The sequence below is a fragment of the Strix aluco genome, chromosome 4 (assembly GCF_031877795.1).
Source record: "Strix aluco isolate bStrAlu1 chromosome 4, bStrAlu1.hap1, whole genome shotgun sequence".
In the NCBI taxonomy this organism is placed as follows: domain Eukaryota; kingdom Metazoa; phylum Chordata; class Aves; order Strigiformes; family Strigidae; genus Strix; species Strix aluco.
This window is the reverse complement of record NC_133934.1, coordinates 50,728,016-50,747,515: the sequence shown is the minus strand read 5'-3', so window position 1 is coordinate 50,747,515 and position 19,500 is coordinate 50,728,016. Positions and strand designations below refer to the sequence as shown.

Genomic DNA, 19,500 nt, shown 5'->3' with positions numbered 1-19,500 from the left:
TGAACACAGATGGGAGCCAAGTCACTGAACATCTAGAGGAGTGAAGAAAGATTACGGAATGGATAAATGAGTGTTATGTGGGACCTGGGCATGACGTAAATGGTATGGAATAAGGTGGGAAGACTGTACTGGGTCTGGCTGAGCCGGAATTGGTTTTCCCCTATAGCAGCCCTCATGGTGCTGTGTTTTATGTTGGGAGCTGGCAGGGTGTTGATAGCACACTGGTGTTGTGGCTACTGCTGAGTAGTGCTTACACAGCACCAAGGCTCTTTCCAACATTTTCCCCCCCAGTGGGACGGGGTGGGCAAGATCTTGGGGGGGACAACACCAAGACAGTTGACCCGAACTGACCAAAGGGATATTCCATACCATATGACGTCTGCTCAGTATAAAGCTGGGAGAAAGGAGGAAGGGGGTGGGGTCACCCTTGGTCCTCCAAGGCAACCACTACGCGTATCGGAGCCCTGCTTCCTGAGAAGGCCCGACATCGCCTGTTAATGGGAAGTAGAGAATAAATCAGTTTTCTTTTTTTTGCTTCCATGCGTGGACTTTTGCTTCTCTTTGCTTATATTAAAACTGCTTTTGTTTTACCCACAAGGGCTGGGGTTTTTTTTAACCTATCTTATTTTCTTTCCCCTCTTTGTCCTGTTGAGAAAAAAAGAGGAAGGGGAGGGAAGTGATAGAGTGACTTGGTGGGTACCTGGCATTTAGCCAAGGTCAAACCACCACACCTGTATACTCACTGCAAGAAGAAGAGTAAGAGAAAGGAGTGAGAAGCAACTCCTACAGGCTCAACTGTTAGGTGAAGAAATGTTCTCAGTTGAAGGAAAGGCTGAGAAAGCTCAGAGAAGAGGGATAGTGGCACCTTCAATACAGTTAAAGCTGCCCGCTCCTTTCCTCAAGTTTATCTCGATCCTCTGAAGCAGTTCCACTAGAAAGCAGTCAGACTCAATGATCTTAAAGGTCTTTTCCAACCTTAACGATTCTATGATTCTGTGTGATTCAAACACATGCTGTGAAAGAAGGATGGCAGCGGGGGTTTGGCACAAATGTTAGTGACTGTGGGCACAGTATTAGCATGCATCAAACTCCTGTTGTTGGAACAGGTTAAGATTTCAGCTCACACCTTCTTCATATTAAGTTATTTGCCTTCTCTTGCTCTCCCCAACAGCACCACCACCACCTCAGCATCCTGAGGTACAAAGAGTATAGATGCGGCTAAGTGCTACACTGGATCCAAAGCTGGATCCTTAGCATTATTTATCTCTTCTCTGGACTCCTGTCTTTGTCTTCACAAGATAGCCAAGACCCTGACTTTGATCAGGGTAAAAAAGAAAATCAATCAGAAACACAGTCTAATTATTACAGGGAAGAGTAATTTCAATTCCACTAGATTAGAATTTGAGCACCAGAAGGCTTCAAGAAAAGCAAAACAAGCAGCATTTTCCAATAAGCATTTGAAAAAATTAACAAGCTCACTTGATGACCTTTCTTACATTATATGGCCATACTCTTATCATTTGCAACCAAAATCACAAGCAGATAGAGTAAAGTTGTATCCACTGACTACTATGCCATCGGAAAGCTGCTTTCATGGTTGTTACTTCACAGTTGGGAAGTAGCTCAGCATTCCAACCCAATGTGAGAAAAAAAAATGATGCTATACAGAAAATATTTTAAGCTGTGAACTCATGAGTCAGGTAACAATATCAAAATAACTCCACCATTAAAAAAAATATTTCTTTAACCCAATCTACAAAAATGAACACACAGTAATATTTTGTAAATAATTTCAGCATTTACTTGCTTTGAAACACAGAGAACTTAACAACCCTACACTATATGCATTTTTTCAGCTTTTGAATCTCAGTTTTGAACACCTTCATGGATGTAAGAGAAAGGCTGCTACCTCTCCAATGAAAAGCAGTAGTGTGACATCTGAAAATAGTTTTCCTAGAAAAAATAGATCAGTGGAAATGAATTTTTAAATCAAAATCCAATGTTTTCAGAATACTTGTAAGTTTACTATTTTTTAAAATCAAACTCCTATCCTCTTTAATGGCAGGGAATATGTTTACTTTCTTCTGATTCATAGCTAACATTCTTCTCTCTCAATACACATAGATACAGCCATGTGCATACTTTAAAACAGATAATGCTACCCATGAATCCAGCTATATGTAACCAGCTATGTCTCAGGACTGGGTACACTTCAAAACAGTCCTTCCTTGCACTGCTGTAAAATGTCTCTTATTTTGCCTGCTTTAAGGCAATGTTGTTGAGAACATGGAAGGAAATGAAGTTTCTAGCTACCATAAGTTTTTCTCATCTATCTGGATATGTGCCTTTTTTTGACTACATGCATATCCCACTGTAAGGTAAATTACTTGCTCTGCAGTAGCTACCGATGCAATTATTCTTCTCCCTACTCTCAAAAATTCAAAAGTGACATGGGTAAGAGGATGCAAACTCTCAAGCACTTACATGAAAAATAGCGTCACCTTCTTCAAACATCTATTTACCTTTTTAATGCAAGATATAAACACATTGTTATCTAAACAGTATCCAGAGTACTTTCACAGTAAAATCCTTTTCTGCAGGACAAGCAAGAGATTTGAAGTATAAGTTCAAATGGTTTAGCAACTACCAGTACTTTTCTGCCAGTAACACTCTGCTTGTGACTGCTGAAGTATGGAGTACCTAACAGGGTGGCTGATGAGAGGAAAAAGTTTTCTCACATGATTAGCAATATTCCAGTTGCCCTGGAACTTGTCACCAAAAAAATTCCAAACTCCCTACATCAGCCCTTCTACAATCTCCCTGTACAGCAGCATGCTCTAAATCCACAAGATGTTTATTTTCTTCCTGATATGCACAAAATCACCGAATTGAGTGGGGCTTTTTTAGTTTTGTTGTGGTTTTCTTCTGAAAAGTATTACACAGTACATACTGTAGATCTGTGCACATGATGGCAGAAGGGAGGGATGAGAAAACTACTGCAAGTCTCTTGCATTGAAAAAGAAATAAGACCCACACCTGTAAAGGAAAGGGAGAAGCTGAAGTTCAGATACACAAGCCTTTATTTTTTACCCACCACTTAGAATCTGTTGCACTGCTTCATTTCCCATCTGTGCTGCTGTGAAGCCTTGTAAAGAGATGATGGAGGGATCAGAGCCGTAATTCAGCAAGAGCCGGCAGGTTTGCAAGTGACCTGCTAACGCAGCCCTGTGCAATGCTGTTTGACCCAGTGTGTCCAGTGCATTCATCTGAAAAATCAGCAGCAATATAAAATAAAATATTGATATAATTAAAAGCCTGCACCTGTCCCTGCCCTTAATAAGAGCAATAACAAGAGTTTTCCAGCATACAAATTTATCTGTCAATCCCTCTGCATTACAACTAAACAAAACCAAATAACAAAATAGGTAAATGTAATTTATATTTCCAATGTAAAGATAATTAACTGCAGATGCTTTCCTGTATTCTAACAATGCAGGTTATTTGTTTGCGTGGCTAACAGACAACACAGGATCCTCAAAACTATACTTAAAACAGCGATCAAGCTTTTGACAAATTCATTGAAGATCAACCCTATGCAAGCAAGGCAGAATTCACAGAAGAGGAGAAAGAGGTAAATAATTAACCAAACAATTCAAAGATCTTTCAGCTTCAAGGAAATTACCATCTGTCATCCTCAAAAGGGGAATTAAGATTACTCACCACCAAGAATTAAAGCAAAATAAAGATGTCAGATTAGGCATTCTATGAAGGAGAGGAAAAGAAAAAAAGGAGGTTGGATACAAACAGTCCATTTCCTCCTCACTTTTTGTACTTTTACAGAAATGTTAAGTTTAACTGGATATAATTCCACCCAATACAAGACAGTATAAACAGGCAAAATGGAGTACTGCTTTCAAAGAGTATGATACAATGGCAACCTGTCTGTCAAGATCTAACAGAGCATCTAAATAACTGGAAGCATCTCCAGATAGCACTATCAGAGAAAGGAAGAGAATAATAGCTTTAAAAAGCAGGAAAAAAAATGTTCATGAAAATAACCTTTCAAGAAGATACTTTGTACCTAGCAGCGATTCATGACAAATTTAAATGCAAATGTCCAACAGCTTTTTTACCAGTTTATGAAATACAGAACTACTCTATATTCTCTGCAAGCAACTCACAACCTGTTATCTGTTTCCAAGCCTACGGACTGCAGGCTGTGAACCGCATGCATAATAGACTCTGTTACTGTACAAAACCACCTTTTTACCTTCTCAAAATGTGAACAAAGGTTTTGCTTGTTTTTTCTCCTTAAAACGCAGCCTGCAAATCCTACTACCTTTCCATGAAAACTAGCGAAAAAACATTTTGAGTAAGATTCATATTTTGTAGCTAAATGAAACTCAATTAGGGGGATAACTATGTAGAAAATATCTACTACCAGATAGGGTAAAAAAATAAAGTAAAATACCTGCAATGCAACAAGGCACGGGAAAGAACAAAGAAGTACCACATAAATAAAGCAGAGTGTGATTTGATATTGTCTGAAATTCTTCTAGATCCCTGAACAATTCTACAGGCTGGTAAAAAGCAGGAATTTCTCAGATCACAAACCTCTCTTGTAGGAAGATGTACAGGAGAAGAGTTCTGCCTTCTTGTAACCGTGCTCAGCTCATGCTGCTCTAATGGGATTTCCCTAAAAGTTTTGTTTTAAATAAAAACTTACTGCTATCATAAATATTAACCAGACACTGAATGTCCCAAATCCATCATTTTGTTCACATGATGATCCTCATCTGTTTCAGGACACCGGATACCTTTCATCACTGATAAGGGCACAGAGTAAAGCAGAAGTCTGGGGCTGTACAGGTTTAGTGATGGTAAAGGCAGCATGAAATGAGACTTGTAGATTCTGGAAGTAGCTGACACATTACGTTCACCCAAGAAAGATAATCATGATTATTGTCTTCTGTAACACTGAATTCCTGTGTTAAACATTTCTATACTGAACAAATTATTGAAAAACAGCAATTCACACTGAAAAAGGCATTCACACTGCACAACTCATTACTGACTGTGTACCTGGAAAAAATGTTAATATTCATTTGAAAAGAACACTGGTACAGTCATCAGATCCATCATCTCACATGTCGTATGCAGGTCTCCTTTCACCTCCAAATAATTATCTTTGCCGACAATCGATTCTTGTGGCAGAAGAACGCCAGCCATTTGGAGAAATGCCTGCTTAGTTCTGGGACAAAGAGGGCTGCAGCTGACAGAGGGACATACACACCACATGAAGCTGTTCTTTCCCTCAGGAGCAGAATGAGGCTTTGCAGAGCAATTTCATGGGGAATATGTTCACTTTGAGGCAGATCTGCTCTCGCCAATTACACAGCACTTGTCTAAAATCAACCCAAGAATGTACCGCACTAAGGCTGAAGGCAATGGGATTTATTTCCAAATGAAAATCAATTTGAGCATTACAAATTGAAATACAAACTGAGATTAAACTCTCATAAAAATCAAACCTGGTAAGACATATGCCTGCCCAATACTATGTCTAAAAACATATGCACTTTCAAATTCAAAGCTAAAGCTTAAATTCTATTTGACAAAATGTAACATATCCAAGGTGTACGGCCTTATTTGTGTGCTGAGAAGACAGATTGTTCCAGCTGCATTAATAAAAAAAAATGAGAAATATTCAACTGGTCCCCTTTATAAGCAGTCTGAAATTAGAAGGCTACAGCTCTGAATTACTTTACGGATGAGTTTTCTGCAAGGAGTTAAAAATGACAGATTTGACAGCTTTTATTCCACAGCACACTAGCTCTGGATCTGGTTTCTTCCCCTTTTAGCATGAAAACAGTCACTCCACTGCTCAAACCGCAATATAAAAGCGTAATGAAGTTATCAAATGAAAAGTGTTTTTAAGTAAGGCTTTCCATGGAAGGATACCATCCTATACAGTATTTCCCACTACAGAATCCCTTCTGTCCTTTCCTTTTATCCCTTTCATTTCCTCTTCCCCATCCTGGATATATGCAGTAGAGAAATCAAAATGGTTGTGTCTCATCACTCACTGAAGATATTTTCCCCCCCCTGCACTGCTGCTGCCTCAGAGCAGTATACACAGCTACAGCAATACTCCCTTGGCTGCCAGGCACTTGTGGCAGCTCAACAGCTGGGACCCGCTCAGGAAACTTTTTTTTGCAAGACATCATAAGCATATCAGCTTTCTGTTGGTATCAAATGCCCTAAATATCCTACTACTCCTTGACGCTACAGCAGCACAAAACGCAACAGCCTCCAAGCACTGCCATTTTCTCTGGGAGATCTTTCTAAAAGACGTACATTCTAAAAACTATATGTGAAACTTGTGCTCTGCCAGCCGTTTCAGTACCAGGGTATGCTTCCCTGCACAATGCAAGCATTCTAACTGCTCTCCTGATGCATTTGTTCTGAAGACAACATGCAGTACGTCTTTTATCTTTGTGCACCACTAACAATAAACAAAATAGAAGTGAAGAGAGGCTGGTGGCAATTTCAAGCTCTGTCAAAAGAAAAAAAAAAAAAGGAAAAAAGGTCTAGTTTCACTCTGAAAGCTCCTAAACGATCCAGCCATATGTTCCACAGTTGTCCCTTTGCATAAAAGCTTAAGCTTAATGTCACTAAGTTTGGATGTCTAAGCAGTGAGAAAAGTTGAACCACACAATCGCAACAGATCACACAGCTCTTCATGATGTTAACCATCATAGTCCAGAACCTGCTGCATTTCTGAAAGGAAATTTAATTTTTCAGTGCTTATTCTTTCCTGAGAAGATCATACCTCTACTGAAATGTTGGAAGCAAATGTATTATGCAACAAGGTTATTAAAAACCATTTAAGTCTGTTGTGAGGATCTAGACAGATGATGACAGTTGTCAAATCCATGATCATGAAAGGCTGGCAACATGCTACTCCAACACACAGAAATAACAGTATTATGCAAAGATCTAGCAGAGCAGAATGAAGCCATTTCTGCTACCATCATGAACAGGGACACTATCTGTCTAACATGACCTTAGAAAAGCTCCTTTTCTCTTGCAGAAGAATAGTTTCAACATTATCCTTTAGCAACATAACACAGTTAAACAAATAGCATTCATAACATCTCCACACTTGCCCAAGGTACCAGCGAACTTGCATGCTTGCAGGTCTTTCTTTCCAACAATCATTCCAGTTCACAAAAGACTTTAATCCTTTTCTTCTGCACTGCTAGAAAGCCGACTGTCTTTCTGAACATATTAAATTTCCCATGTATCTGTAAATTCAGACAAGGAGCTAGTTATAAGAGGTATCCAACTATCTAGCAATACAACAAAACAGGATGAAAGCCACTTTTTCATTAGTTCACCACCTTCAAATGATTTTCTTTTTAAACAAAGGATTTCGACCATCTTCAAAGATACAATTGTGGCACTTGAAGATTTGCTCGTGGGTCTAATAAAAAATAGTTTATTTTTGAGGATTCTTTAAAGACTCTGCTTTTATTTTTCATAAGGTACTTTGAGGACATTCAACATCAAATAAGCAATGGTGTGAAACACTGTTTCACACTGCAGTTCAGGCAAACAAGTTAAAACTGGGTATGGCATTAAAACCACAGACTTTTATGATCAACGTTCCTGAAGAACATTCTAAGAAACCCCAAGGTTTCTCACCTGTGCTTTAGATGTACAGTTGGCAGTCAATTTCTGCAAACTGAAGTAGCAAGTTAATGAAAGTATCTTCACTGACCATGGAATGGGCATTGATTAGACATACCATGCTGATGTGCAAGTGATGTGCACTGAGGACTTCTTCACAGTTCGAATTACAAATCTAGTCTGTGTCCTCAGTAAGGGCCAGCAAGACACACCAAAATAAGCAATTAGTGGGTATACGCTGACTCTTGGCAATACTAGTGTTCTTAGAAATATTTCTGTAAAATAAGTTGTATTGGGTTTGCATGGCAAGGTTTAGGTCGTGGGGGGGCCTACAGGGGTGGCTTCTGTGAGAAGCTGCCAGAAGCTTCCCCTATGTCCAACAGAGCCAATGCCAGCTGGCTCCAAGACAAACCCACCACTGTCCAAGGCCGAGTCCATCGGCGATGGTGTTAGCACCTCTGTGATAACATATTTAAGAAGGCGGAAAAGTTACTGTGCAGGAGCAATTGCAGCAGGAGAGAGAGGAGTGAGAATACGTGAGAGAAACAACTCTGCAGACACCAAGGTTGGTGAAGAAGGAGGGGGAGGAGGTGCTCCAGGCACCGGAGCAGAGATTCCCCTGCAGCCCCTGGAGGTTAACGGTGGAGCAGACCTCCACCTACAGCCCATGGAGGATACCATGCCAGAGCAGGTGTATGTGCCCGAAGGAGGTTGTGACCCCGTGGGAAGCCCGTGTTGGAGCAGGCTCCTGGCAGGACCCGTGCACTGACTGAAAGAGGAGCCCATGCTAGAGCAGGTTTGCTGGCAGGACTTCTGACCCCACGGAAGGGACCCACACTGGAGCAGTTTGTGAAGAACTGCAGCCTGTGGGAAGGACTCGGGTGTGAGAAGTTCATGGAGGACTGTGTCCCATGGGAAGGACCCCACACTGGAGCAGAGGAAGAGTGTGAGGAGTGCTCCTGTTGAGGAGGAAGGAGCAGCAGAGACAACATGTGATGAACTGATCACAACCCCTATTCCTCATTCCCCTACACCACTGAAGGGAGGAGGTAGAGAAATCGGGAGTAAAGTTAAGTCCAGGAAGAAGGGAGGGGTGGGGGGAAGGTCTTTTTAAGATTTAGTTTTATTTCTCATTATCCTACTCTGGTTTGATTGGTAATAAATGAAACAAATTTCCCCAAGTTGTCTGTTTTGCCCATGAAGGTAATTGGCGAATGATCTTTCCCTGTCCTTCTCTTGACACACAAGCCTTTTGTTATATTCTCTCTCCCCTGTCCAGCTGAGGAGGGGAGTGATAGAGCAGCTTTGGTGGGCACCTGGTGTCCAAGCCAGGGTCAACCTACCAAATAAGTCTAGATCAAGCACATGTTATTCAAGCAGTCCTTCACTTTTTATTATAGTCTGACATACTTCAACAGGAAATTTACACAGTGATAACATTAAGGATAATTAAATCCAGTTCTAAGACCACAAATCGTATCTCATTTATCCCAAACAAATTCCCTAAAGCAGTCTTGACCATGCTTCAGCCCATTTCCCAAACATACATACTTCACATATTATATCACTTTAGCTGTCTGACAGATCACAGCTGCTCCTCATGAAAACTACAGGTTTTTTTATATTGCTAAAACAATCACAAATGATTTTCAATCTACAAAACTTTACATGACTGTCTCCCAAATCCATTAGTAGATGGTTTTTTTTGTGGATCAGCTGTCTGCTTTTTGGTACTGTATTTCAGAAGAAAAAAGTTCCACTTTCTTTGAAGCCCCAGTTACTCATCTTTTTCAAATTGTTACTCTCTCTATAATCAGTAGTGGTTTCCAGAAGGTAGATTAAAGCTGATTTACACAGTACCTTTCCTTTGATGGAAGAAATGGTTGCAGAGTAAAGAAAATATGGTAGGTCTCATCCATCCACACTTCAGTAAGCATTTGATATGGGATCACATGGGAACTGAATATATTGAAAGAGGGAGGGCTGCTCAGTGACTGGTTGTAAGATAATTTTGTTTTAATATTTTCATTAATGATCTTGGCACAGGAGAATGCTGAAGGGCACGAATATGAAAAATTAGTAAAAAAAAAATTGAGCTTCTCTGTGTACTACAAGACCACAGGATGGGTCTGAGTACTACTGTGTCATGTCTATTAAAAAGGCAAACATGATCCCAGTATGCATTAGTCCAGCATTTACATTAGAGATATGGAAGTGCCATCATGCAAGGCAGTGGGGGAATGAATTCCATTCTCATTGCCTGAGCTCCAAGAATTCCTCTGGTGCTACTAAAGAGAAGGGTTATAAGCATGATTAGGAAGTGGCAATGTTCCCTTATGAGGGAAGGGAAGACTAAGTGTTTGAGGCTTTTAGCCTACCCAAACAAAGGCTAAGAAGAATCAGTTTGTTCACTGCAAATACCTCAGCAAAGGAAGCATCAAAATGGAAAAGAGGTATTTAAACTGCAGGAGAGTGCTGCTCGAAGAACAAATGGATATTCACCGTGAGGCTGCTCTTGCAGGGTGATTAGATTCAACAGCTCGTGAGAAACCTCTCTTGTAAAAAGTACAACTAGACAGGATCAAAGAGCTTAGTACATCTGACTACCTCTTATGAAGTAATAAATTCAAGGCACAAAAGAGTAAACAGGAAGAAAAAGCTTCCAGAAACACAACAAATGGAAAAAAAAAATCCAAAACCTGTATCATGCTTCAGGTATTAAAGCTGCCATGTCCCAACAATGAGAAACAAAGAAATATCAATGTTAAGTGTCTGATTAACTGAGTGCCTACAGTCAAAGCATGAGCATGAGGTTGAATTATAATATACAAGCAAGACAAACATTTTAGAATGATGAAATATGTCCAGTTAACTAATTAATACTCTAGAGCATATTCCATCTGGGAACTTTGAAGTGCTTCATAAGCCTTAATGACCTATCTCTGATGAAAAACCGTGATCGCATTATGTACCATTTTACAGCTAAGGAACTTTGGCCACCAATAAAGAGGGACCTGATCCATTGCAGTATGGAAATATATGCTTAATTTTAACTATGAGTGGTCTCCTGCCACACACTTTTAAGTGCTTTGCTAGATCGTAAATGTGAATGGCTATCCTCAGAGTAACACAGCAAGCATATACCAGGATGTGAATGAAGAGTTTTAATGACCACCATGACCTCTATTTGCATACTGTCAACTGAAAAAACAATGGAACACATGACTCAGAATGGTTCTGTAGATAACTGTGGGCCACTTGCCACCATCACTCAGTCTACAAGTGGATCATGATTTAGGAACCCCTGCTTCAGGACGGAAAAAGATTACAAGCCATTGTCAGAATGTGCTACTGACACAAACAATAGAAGTGGGCCATTCCTGTAAGGATGATGTCTTCGAGCTTACTCCTAACCTGGCTACACAAAACTAGATTTTCAAGGGAGTGCTAATTTAAATATCTACAGTATAGTAGCAGGCTTTCCAGAAACCTTCAGCACATAGAAACTCCTTGTATTTCAAAGCAGATAGTACTTGGGTATCAGCACGCTTGAAATTCCAGCATGTCCAGTTCAGTGCCTACCCAAGTATCATCAGTACTGAATTCATGTGCAAAATCAGATCCATAAAGCCATGAGGTATCTACTCCTACGGCAAAATGAAGTTTTTTCATTTTCAGTGCATAGGAATGCTACTAAGAGTGAATCTGGGAAAATGATAACGAATAGTTTTAACTACTATGTCCTGGTTTAGCTAGGATAGGGTTAAGTTTCCCCAGCAGTGGGGGGGAAGCTCTAGCCGGGTTATTCAATACCATGCTGACGTCACATCCTGGCGCCCAAGCGCAGGAGCTCGGTAGAATCGGGAAATGCGTGCGTTTATGCGATCTCTCTGCTCTCACTGCTGTATCGGTAGATATCTTGCTCTGTTCATTGTTATTACTGTTATTGTTATTGTTGTTGTTTGTTGTGTTGCTGTTGCACTGTTGTATTAAACCTCTCCTTATTTCAGTCTTGGGGCTTTGTATTTCACTCCCTTTGTGGGGGAGGGGCAGCGGCCGCGTGGTCTCAGACCCCAGCAGGGACTAAACCACCACACTACTATAACTGAGACCTCTGGCCCTGCTTTCCTGCCTCGGATAATCTTGGTATGTCACCACTGCATATGGATTCTCAAATGTGATAAACTCTGTCATGGTATTGTTATCAAGCTATTTTATGATGCCATTAAAGTACTATGGAAGTGAATCAGCTACTGAAATCTGGCAATGAGCTCTCATACAGGCTTATAAATTACAATTTATTGTTTCAAAATAAAAAGACTTAGTAATAACTACGCATACAATTACATTGCTCGCACCTCCTAGCATGTCGTGACACATTAGATTGTTATTACAGGTATATTTTTTCATTTCTAGCTACCTGAATGAAGATGAAGACTCAAAGAGTAATGTGAACCCCTTTAAAAGCAAAAATAAGGAGATCATTTATATTTTAAACAATGCAAAGAAAGTATCCATCAAGAAGAGTTTCTGAGAAAATTAAGTAGCTAAGTACATCACTACCATGAATGTCAAGTTTGCTACTAAAACTCAGAGAAAGATCGTGCTGAAATACTTAGGAAAGATGCTTAAAAGACATCCTAAATAAAGTTATACTTTCCTCTACCTTTAGCTAATAACTTGCTGAACCATGTGTTTCTAAGCAAGCTTCATCACAGGGTCACAAATTACTTTGCTTGGTACCTACTGTGGCTAAAAGGCATGGGAAAACAATCTACCAAGAATAAGAAACAAGCAAGGGCTAAGGGATGCCCAGCATTAGACTACTAAATTTAGTAGTCTAATGTTGCTAATAAAGCAACAGGAGGCACCTAGATGACTACATTTATTAGAAATGAGTAGCAACATTCATTAAAAACGAGCAAGCTAGACTCCTAAAGCCTGTATTCAGTTACTTAGAAGACCCAATTTTCAAATGGGATTTGTGAACATTCTGTACTGATTTAAGATAAACACACCTCAAGGTTAATGCGAGAAGCACAAGGCATACAGAAGAAAAAGCAACAACAATCACAAAAACTAACACTGTATTTAACCAATATAACCCTTCTTGCCTTTTGCCTTAAATAATATATATTCAAGTATATTTACCTTTGCTCCATGTTTATGCAGAACTTCCATGACATCATTATGAGCTTTTTCAGCTGCAACATGCAAAGGTGTCATGAAACTAGGAAAAAAAAAAGGGGCGGGGGAGATATTAGTTTTACATTCCTTCTACAACAGAGTCCTTTGGAAAACCAAAAAATTTCAGAAACCTACTCTTTGTTTTTCTCATTAACATTTGCTCCTTTCCTGAGCAATAGTTCTGTAACTTGCTTCCGCTTGGGATGCACAGCGGCCACAGCACAGTGCTGCAAAAAAGTAAATATAAATTATATTTCAACTACAAAGATGACAAAGAGCTTTAAGATCCATGACTTCACCTCTTAATTATTCTGCTGAACATCAGACTACAAAATTTACAAACAAAATCCATCATATTTCTGCTGAAACTTATAACATACTGACCAAAATACAAGCTAGAGATCAATGCTAAATTATTGTACTCAGAAAAACAATTTTTGTTTTAAAGCTATTTGTCACAAGAAAAGCAGTATGTTCCCAACTACATTAACAAGGTATCAGGACAAAACCAGCACATAATGCACAAAGGAGGTAAAGACAAAGAGCTTGAAACAGCCTAACTTTCTACAAAGGGACTCCAAAGGGGTCCAATAAGATTCTGCTGCTGTTGTCAGATTAACATGACTTTTGAATGTTGCTTTGTTTCTTCTTCTATTTCAGTGTGTACTGAACTTGTTAACCTAATGGCAACTCTGTTATGCACCCTGTTACAAATTATGTAATAAACAAATGGGCAATAAAGTTCTCTTTATCTCTGCTAAGAGGTATCTTTCACACAGTGCGTTTCAATCCTCAAGCCAGCCCTTGTGGAAACACCATACAGACCTTTGCTAAGTGTAACTGTTCTCTTGCATGTGGCTGGGGTCTGCTTGCTGGTTTGTCTGTGCATTCAGCACCCAGAAGTGAGTGCTTTGTTCTCCCCTTTTTACTTTGATCCTCTGCAGAGATTAGACTCAGTCTGCCCTGACATTTTCAACAGCAGCCCTACTAATGCATTCCTGAGGCCTGAAATCACAAGCATGGTTCCAGATAAGCTGAACATCATGCTTAAAAATCAGTCCAGACATGCTTGTCTCAAGTTGGATGTCTCAAGATAGCAGACTATGAGAAATAGGAGATACTTTCGAATATTTTTGTTCATATGTTTACCCATGTTTTAAACCAGTAACCCATAAAAAGCAGATAGTCTCCTGGAATGGGAGTTCTCAAACTTTCCAATAGCAAAACAATAGCCTCTACAATGAGATAGACCCCAAACAGAATGCTAATAAGTAGCAATAGTACTGATAACCATCTTTTGCCCAGTTTCAGCCTTCACTATGAAGTAAATGCCACTTAAGCTTCCACACTGCTGTTAGTCAGCAGAGCATGTCCAAGTTTTGGAAAAGCAAGCTTTGTAAAAAACATTAAGATCAACTTTTTCTCTGAAGAATGGTAGTATTTTTGAGGTTTTGCAGATAACAACCTATCTGTATTTTCTGCCAATATGATACACCAGCACTAAAAGCAACACAAATGCTGAAATATTGCCAAACCTCAGAGCAACACTGAAACATAAACCAGGTGCTTGCTTTGGTCTTTGTGGAGGAATAGGGCACAGACCCCAGTGCCCATGGTAAAAGATACCATGCTTAGGACAGGAATAGCTCAATTAGATTGTACATAATCTCATCTGATCCTGGATGCTAAATCCTGCCACTTGGATGGGAGACCACTTGGAAATCTCAAGTATGGGAGGCAAAAATTGAGAAATCACAGTCAAACACTTACTGAACAGTGAAACCAGACATCAGCAGAGCTAAACATCCCATTTTGCTTAGCTGTCTCTGCAGAATGAGCAGGTGGAGAATAGCAAAGAAGACCACATGACTACAAAGTGATCATTGCCTAGCTAAAGAGATGCCACATATCAGCAGCTGATATACTCAGGAAGAAAAGCATAACACCATCCCAAATTTCCTACCGTCTTTATGTTCAGCCTCTAAATATCTCTACTCTGTCTTGCTTCTAAGTTCAGGCTAGGATACTAGGTCCTCCATGGAGAGAACAGAGCATATGGACACTCAGTACTCAACATACAAAGTTCTGATTACAATCACAATGTTTATAACGCTAAATACCTAGTTGTATGCCTGCAGCTGAGATCTACTACTGTGAAGAAAGCGTTCCACTGGAATAAAGTATCATAACTATAATAGTTTTAATAATACCATCAGTCCCTCTCAACTTCAGTATCTTCACTGCATCTGGGATACTGGCTGTGCTCTTTGCCTCCACTGCTTCCTCAAACAATGAAGTAAGAGCAGGATACTGCCAGGACAGTCTCAAAGACCTCTGTTTCCATAGCTAATGTGGTATTGTCAGTAATATTCCAATCCTGTAAGACCCTGTGATAGACACCTAGCATCTATTTTCACCACAATTTTACATACCCTATGAAGAAAATTTGTAATCCAAGTTTGTCCACATAAAACGTTAAGGAAATACTGGGCCACTGGAATAGAATTTAACCCCAGAAAAAACACTGCAACTGACCAATAAAAAAAGAGGGTGATGGGAAAAAAGCAAGAGAGTGAAAAGTAAACAGGTGAGGAGTGGCTGGCGGGCTTCTGTAATCTACCAGGAAGGAGAAAAAAGTGATAAAAAATTATATAGTGTTTTTTCTATAACAGCGATTGAATTTTTATATATAAAGTGATGGCAAATCCTCAATCTCAGATGATGAATATATTTTCATAGTGTAGAAATAGAACTCCTCAACTAGCACTACCACCACATTTATCATAAAACAAATGGCTTGACTGTATAATCTCACCAGTGCAGTCTCATGTGACTGTGGCTGCTTAAAATTAATGATCTCCAAAGCAAGTGTCTTTTTCACTTTGGCTAGGTCTGCCTCTCTGGCTGCTTGCAGTAAAGAGTGTCCTTTGAATTCATCTGTTAGAGGGACAAAAAGATGTATTTAATGTTCAGCAACGTCACATCTATGTTGTTATTGGAGAAAGGTAGTTATACTCAAGAGGAAATAAGAGTATTTCTGTACATCTTCAGGTATTAGCTGACCTGGGACACAGCACATGAAACATGGTTTATGGAAACCAAACGGACATTCGAAAGTGAGAGGGGAAGTGATTTCTTGAGTAAAATCCTTATAGCTTTTCTCCCTCTTATCCTCTACCCACTTGATATTAAATGCATATGTGACCTCTGAATAACCTATACATGCGTTCAAGTAGGCACAATGCTATTACGTGCTTTTCAGAAAAAAGCATTACAGCTGCTTTTCAAATACCTTATGGTATTTACAACTACAAATAATTCAAGGAAAAGCCTGAATAAATACATAAAAATTATTTATAATTATATATATATAAAATATTAATAATTGAAATATAAAACATTAAGCTATTGGTCTTAAAGAAAGCTAACCAGCTAATAATTTGAAGCCAGTCTGCTACAAAGATGAAACAGGTTTTGATAGCAGCTGCATCTTTGCAAGTATGTAGAGGTAATTTTGTTATTTTCAGTGTCACATCTTGTTCAGTTCAGAAACTAGTTGTTTTTAGTTTTAAATAATTTTGAATTTGAAAAAGTCTAAAAGTGTTTCTCTTAAAATGTACAAATGAAAAGTAAGTTAGAAAGAATGACATCTGAACCTGGGAACTAGAAAAAAACCAAAGCTCAATGATCTCAGCAAAAATAGAAAAATTATTAAAAAATATTTTTCTTTCATAAGCAAGCTTGAAATGCTAAGCTTGTTAAGAGGGGCTTTCTTCTCCCACCCTTGTTTTAACATCTGGTGCATTTATGGATTTAGGAATAAAAATAAATGTAACTTCTAAGTTTTCATTTCAAATAAATTCAAATTTCTTTGTAAACAAAGCATTACTCAAAGCACAAGTACAAATACATCTTGAAATAACAAATAAATGTAATATTATTCCTAAAATATAAAACCAAAGAACTCGAGAATACACTAAACACGTTGTTCTGGGTATGCAAATACCGGATGTCCCATCAAGATAATGTCAAGTTTGGCATAACACTCACAATTGTGTACACATTTCAGTGGATATTAATGGACATGAACCTTTCCCCACTCCTCTCCAGGAACTATAAATACAGAATCTCATCACCTTCACATGCAAAGAATAGTGACAGACAACAACCTGACTAGGTGTGATTGTGAATAGTGCAGGATCACATTCTTAGTGTGTTCGGGGCTTCTGCTATACTGGAAAGGTGACAGACAAAATGAAAAGTGTATTTATAATTGATTTCAGAATCTACTGCTCAAGAAGGAGTTTTCTGCAACTTCATAATGCTTTGTTTCCATACCTGTCTCATTTAATTATCTTTTAGCGTTTATAATGATGAGAAAAAACATCCCCAAAAGAGGTCAAAGCAAGGCAGACAAATTCAAATTAGAGTTGAAACATTGTTTTGTAAACAGCAAAAGAATTGCAAAGACTACAAGAGAAGGTGCTGGAACTTCCATCTCCAAGTTTGCACACCGAAGCTACCTACCTTCTGAAAGTTACGCTTTACGTGTGATACACAGCCTCGACATAGAGCCTCTTATAGGACTTAACTGGACTTTAAGCATAAAACACCCCCAGAGTCAATGATTCAGCAGTGCCTTAAACCATTTTAAACCTAAGAAAACCAGGCAATATCATGAAAGGTTTATTAGAGGTATCTGCATACTTGGAAGTGAGAGGCACAGCTGCAGTTACTCTGCTGCTTTGCACCTACTTGTGAAGTACAAGGAAGATGGCTTGAAAGGAAAACACCCCTTTACACCCACTGACAACTGTTTCCAGTCTGAAGACACTTACAGGTCAGTCTCTCCCGTAGCTCAGGTGTTGGAGCCATATCAACTGCACTCTTGCCGTGGCAGTTGACCAACGTGGGATCCGCACCATGACTCAGCAGGAGGGAGCAGACCTCCACACGGTTCTTGGAAGCAGCCTCGTGCAAGGGGGTAAATTGCCAGAGGTCCATAGCATTCACACAGGCACCATGCTAGCGGAGCAAAGAAAGCCTTACATTAAGAAATCATCTTCAACAACTAAAAGCTTACAGATTTTCATTTCTTTATTAAAACTGGCTCCATTGTTTCATATGAACACACAGACAAAAAATGAATTATAAAAATATCTGTATATACAAAAATACTGTTGAATCCTCAAAAAAATCGGAAGAAAAATTCAAACAAATGAAACTCTACTATCTGTCCAAAGAAATTAGGTGGGGGAAAAAAAACATGTATACTGTACCATAGAAAGACCTAAAGCTGCAGGCTTCTGAAATGACATACAGGATGTTTGAAACCTGTTACTATAGGACAAAAAAAAAAACCCACCTTCCTTTTCAACTGTGGTATAAACAGTTCATACCTCACCTAACACATCTAAATCTACAGTAATTATTTTCTATCCTTCTGCTTACCTTAAGCAGCAGCTCTGTAACCTCATAGTGTCCATATGAACATGCATTATGAAGAGGCACAAGACCACTGTATGGAAGAAGGCAAATGACAAATTTACTTAAGCAGCATTTTTAAAGAAGGAGGAACAATTCACTGAGAGATGAAAAGAAATCAAATTAAACCTAAAATATTTAAATATTCAAAAATTTAAAAATTAAGATTCACAAACTAATGGAAAAATCTAACCTTCCCAAACTACATGTTACTTAAGATCAGCAATAAAATGTTGTGTGTTTTGGGGGCTTTTTTGGGGGGTTTTTTGGGTTTTTTTTGTCCTAACAGGTCACAGATGTTTAATCTATCACTAAGATTAGCATTAACTGGCTTTGAAATTATGTTTCTTAAAGCTATTAAGGGGGGAAAAAGTCCCATTCCACATTCAATTTGCTCAAGAGAAGTCAGTGCTCTGTTTCTGTCTAAATATGAACTCCTGTTTATTTAAAATGCTATGTGAAAGGCAAAACTCCCCAGATAACGCTAACGTAACTCCTAGCTATGTTATGAAGATGTACAAAAATCCATAGAAAGAAGACTGAAATCGCTGTTCCAGACTGTGGAATGACTTGATTTTACTCCATTTATTTTTTTTTCACAGTACAACCAATTTAACTGTGCAAGATACTTCTAAGAGAGTTGCTGTAATTTTTGTACAGCTATATTACTGGAGGCCATACCTAAAAATGACACTAGCAAAGTAAATAACAGGGATCTAGTCATAAGGGCAAGATGTAATAAAAAAGTCATGCATTGAAAGGGAGATGCAAAGAGGACAGTTATTACAAGAGGACAAAATGAGTTTAATTCAACCCAAGCAAGACAGGCTAGTTATGGCTCAACAAATCAGGATGCATAATACACCGAAAACAATAACTAACCCTTCAACATTTATGGAAAATACAGGGGATGATTCCCAGAATTGCAAAATCAACTCAAAGAGCATTAGGACAGAAAGTACGAGACAACAGGGTAAACTTAATTTTAGGGTAGGTGCTCTCAGCAGCAGCATTGCACTTGTCACAGGAGAGGGAATTTACTTTGGGGAAATTTTTCAAACTTATTTTCCATTGTTACTTTTCTTAATTACAATTTACAAGTGTACGTATGAGACACAGGGAGAGTATCCAGTCATT

The 19,500-nt window shown here is 38.9% G+C and overlaps 1 protein-coding gene across 2 annotated transcripts in view; it reads right to left on the bottom strand.

Moving 5' to 3' along the window:
- TNKS (tankyrase) overlaps nt 1-19,500 on the bottom strand; it is a 152,926-nt gene that overhangs the window by 31,854 nt on the left and 101,572 nt on the right. For both annotated transcript variants that reach the window (XR_012623140.1, XM_074823046.1), the window contains exons 7-12: nt 18,331-18,397; nt 17,718-17,904; nt 15,695-15,816; nt 13,015-13,106; nt 12,844-12,922; nt 3,095-3,266 (exon numbers count right to left, since the gene is read on the bottom strand). Coding sequence is in view for 1 of the 2 variants with exons in the window: in XM_074823046.1 (XP_074679147.1) it covers nt 3,095-3,266; nt 12,844-12,922; nt 13,015-13,106; nt 15,695-15,816; nt 17,718-17,904; nt 18,331-18,397 (719 nt within the window). In the remaining variant the exon portion in view is untranslated. The remainder of the gene's footprint in view (nt 1-3,094; nt 3,267-12,843; nt 12,923-13,014; nt 13,107-15,694; nt 15,817-17,717; nt 17,905-18,330; nt 18,398-19,500) is intronic.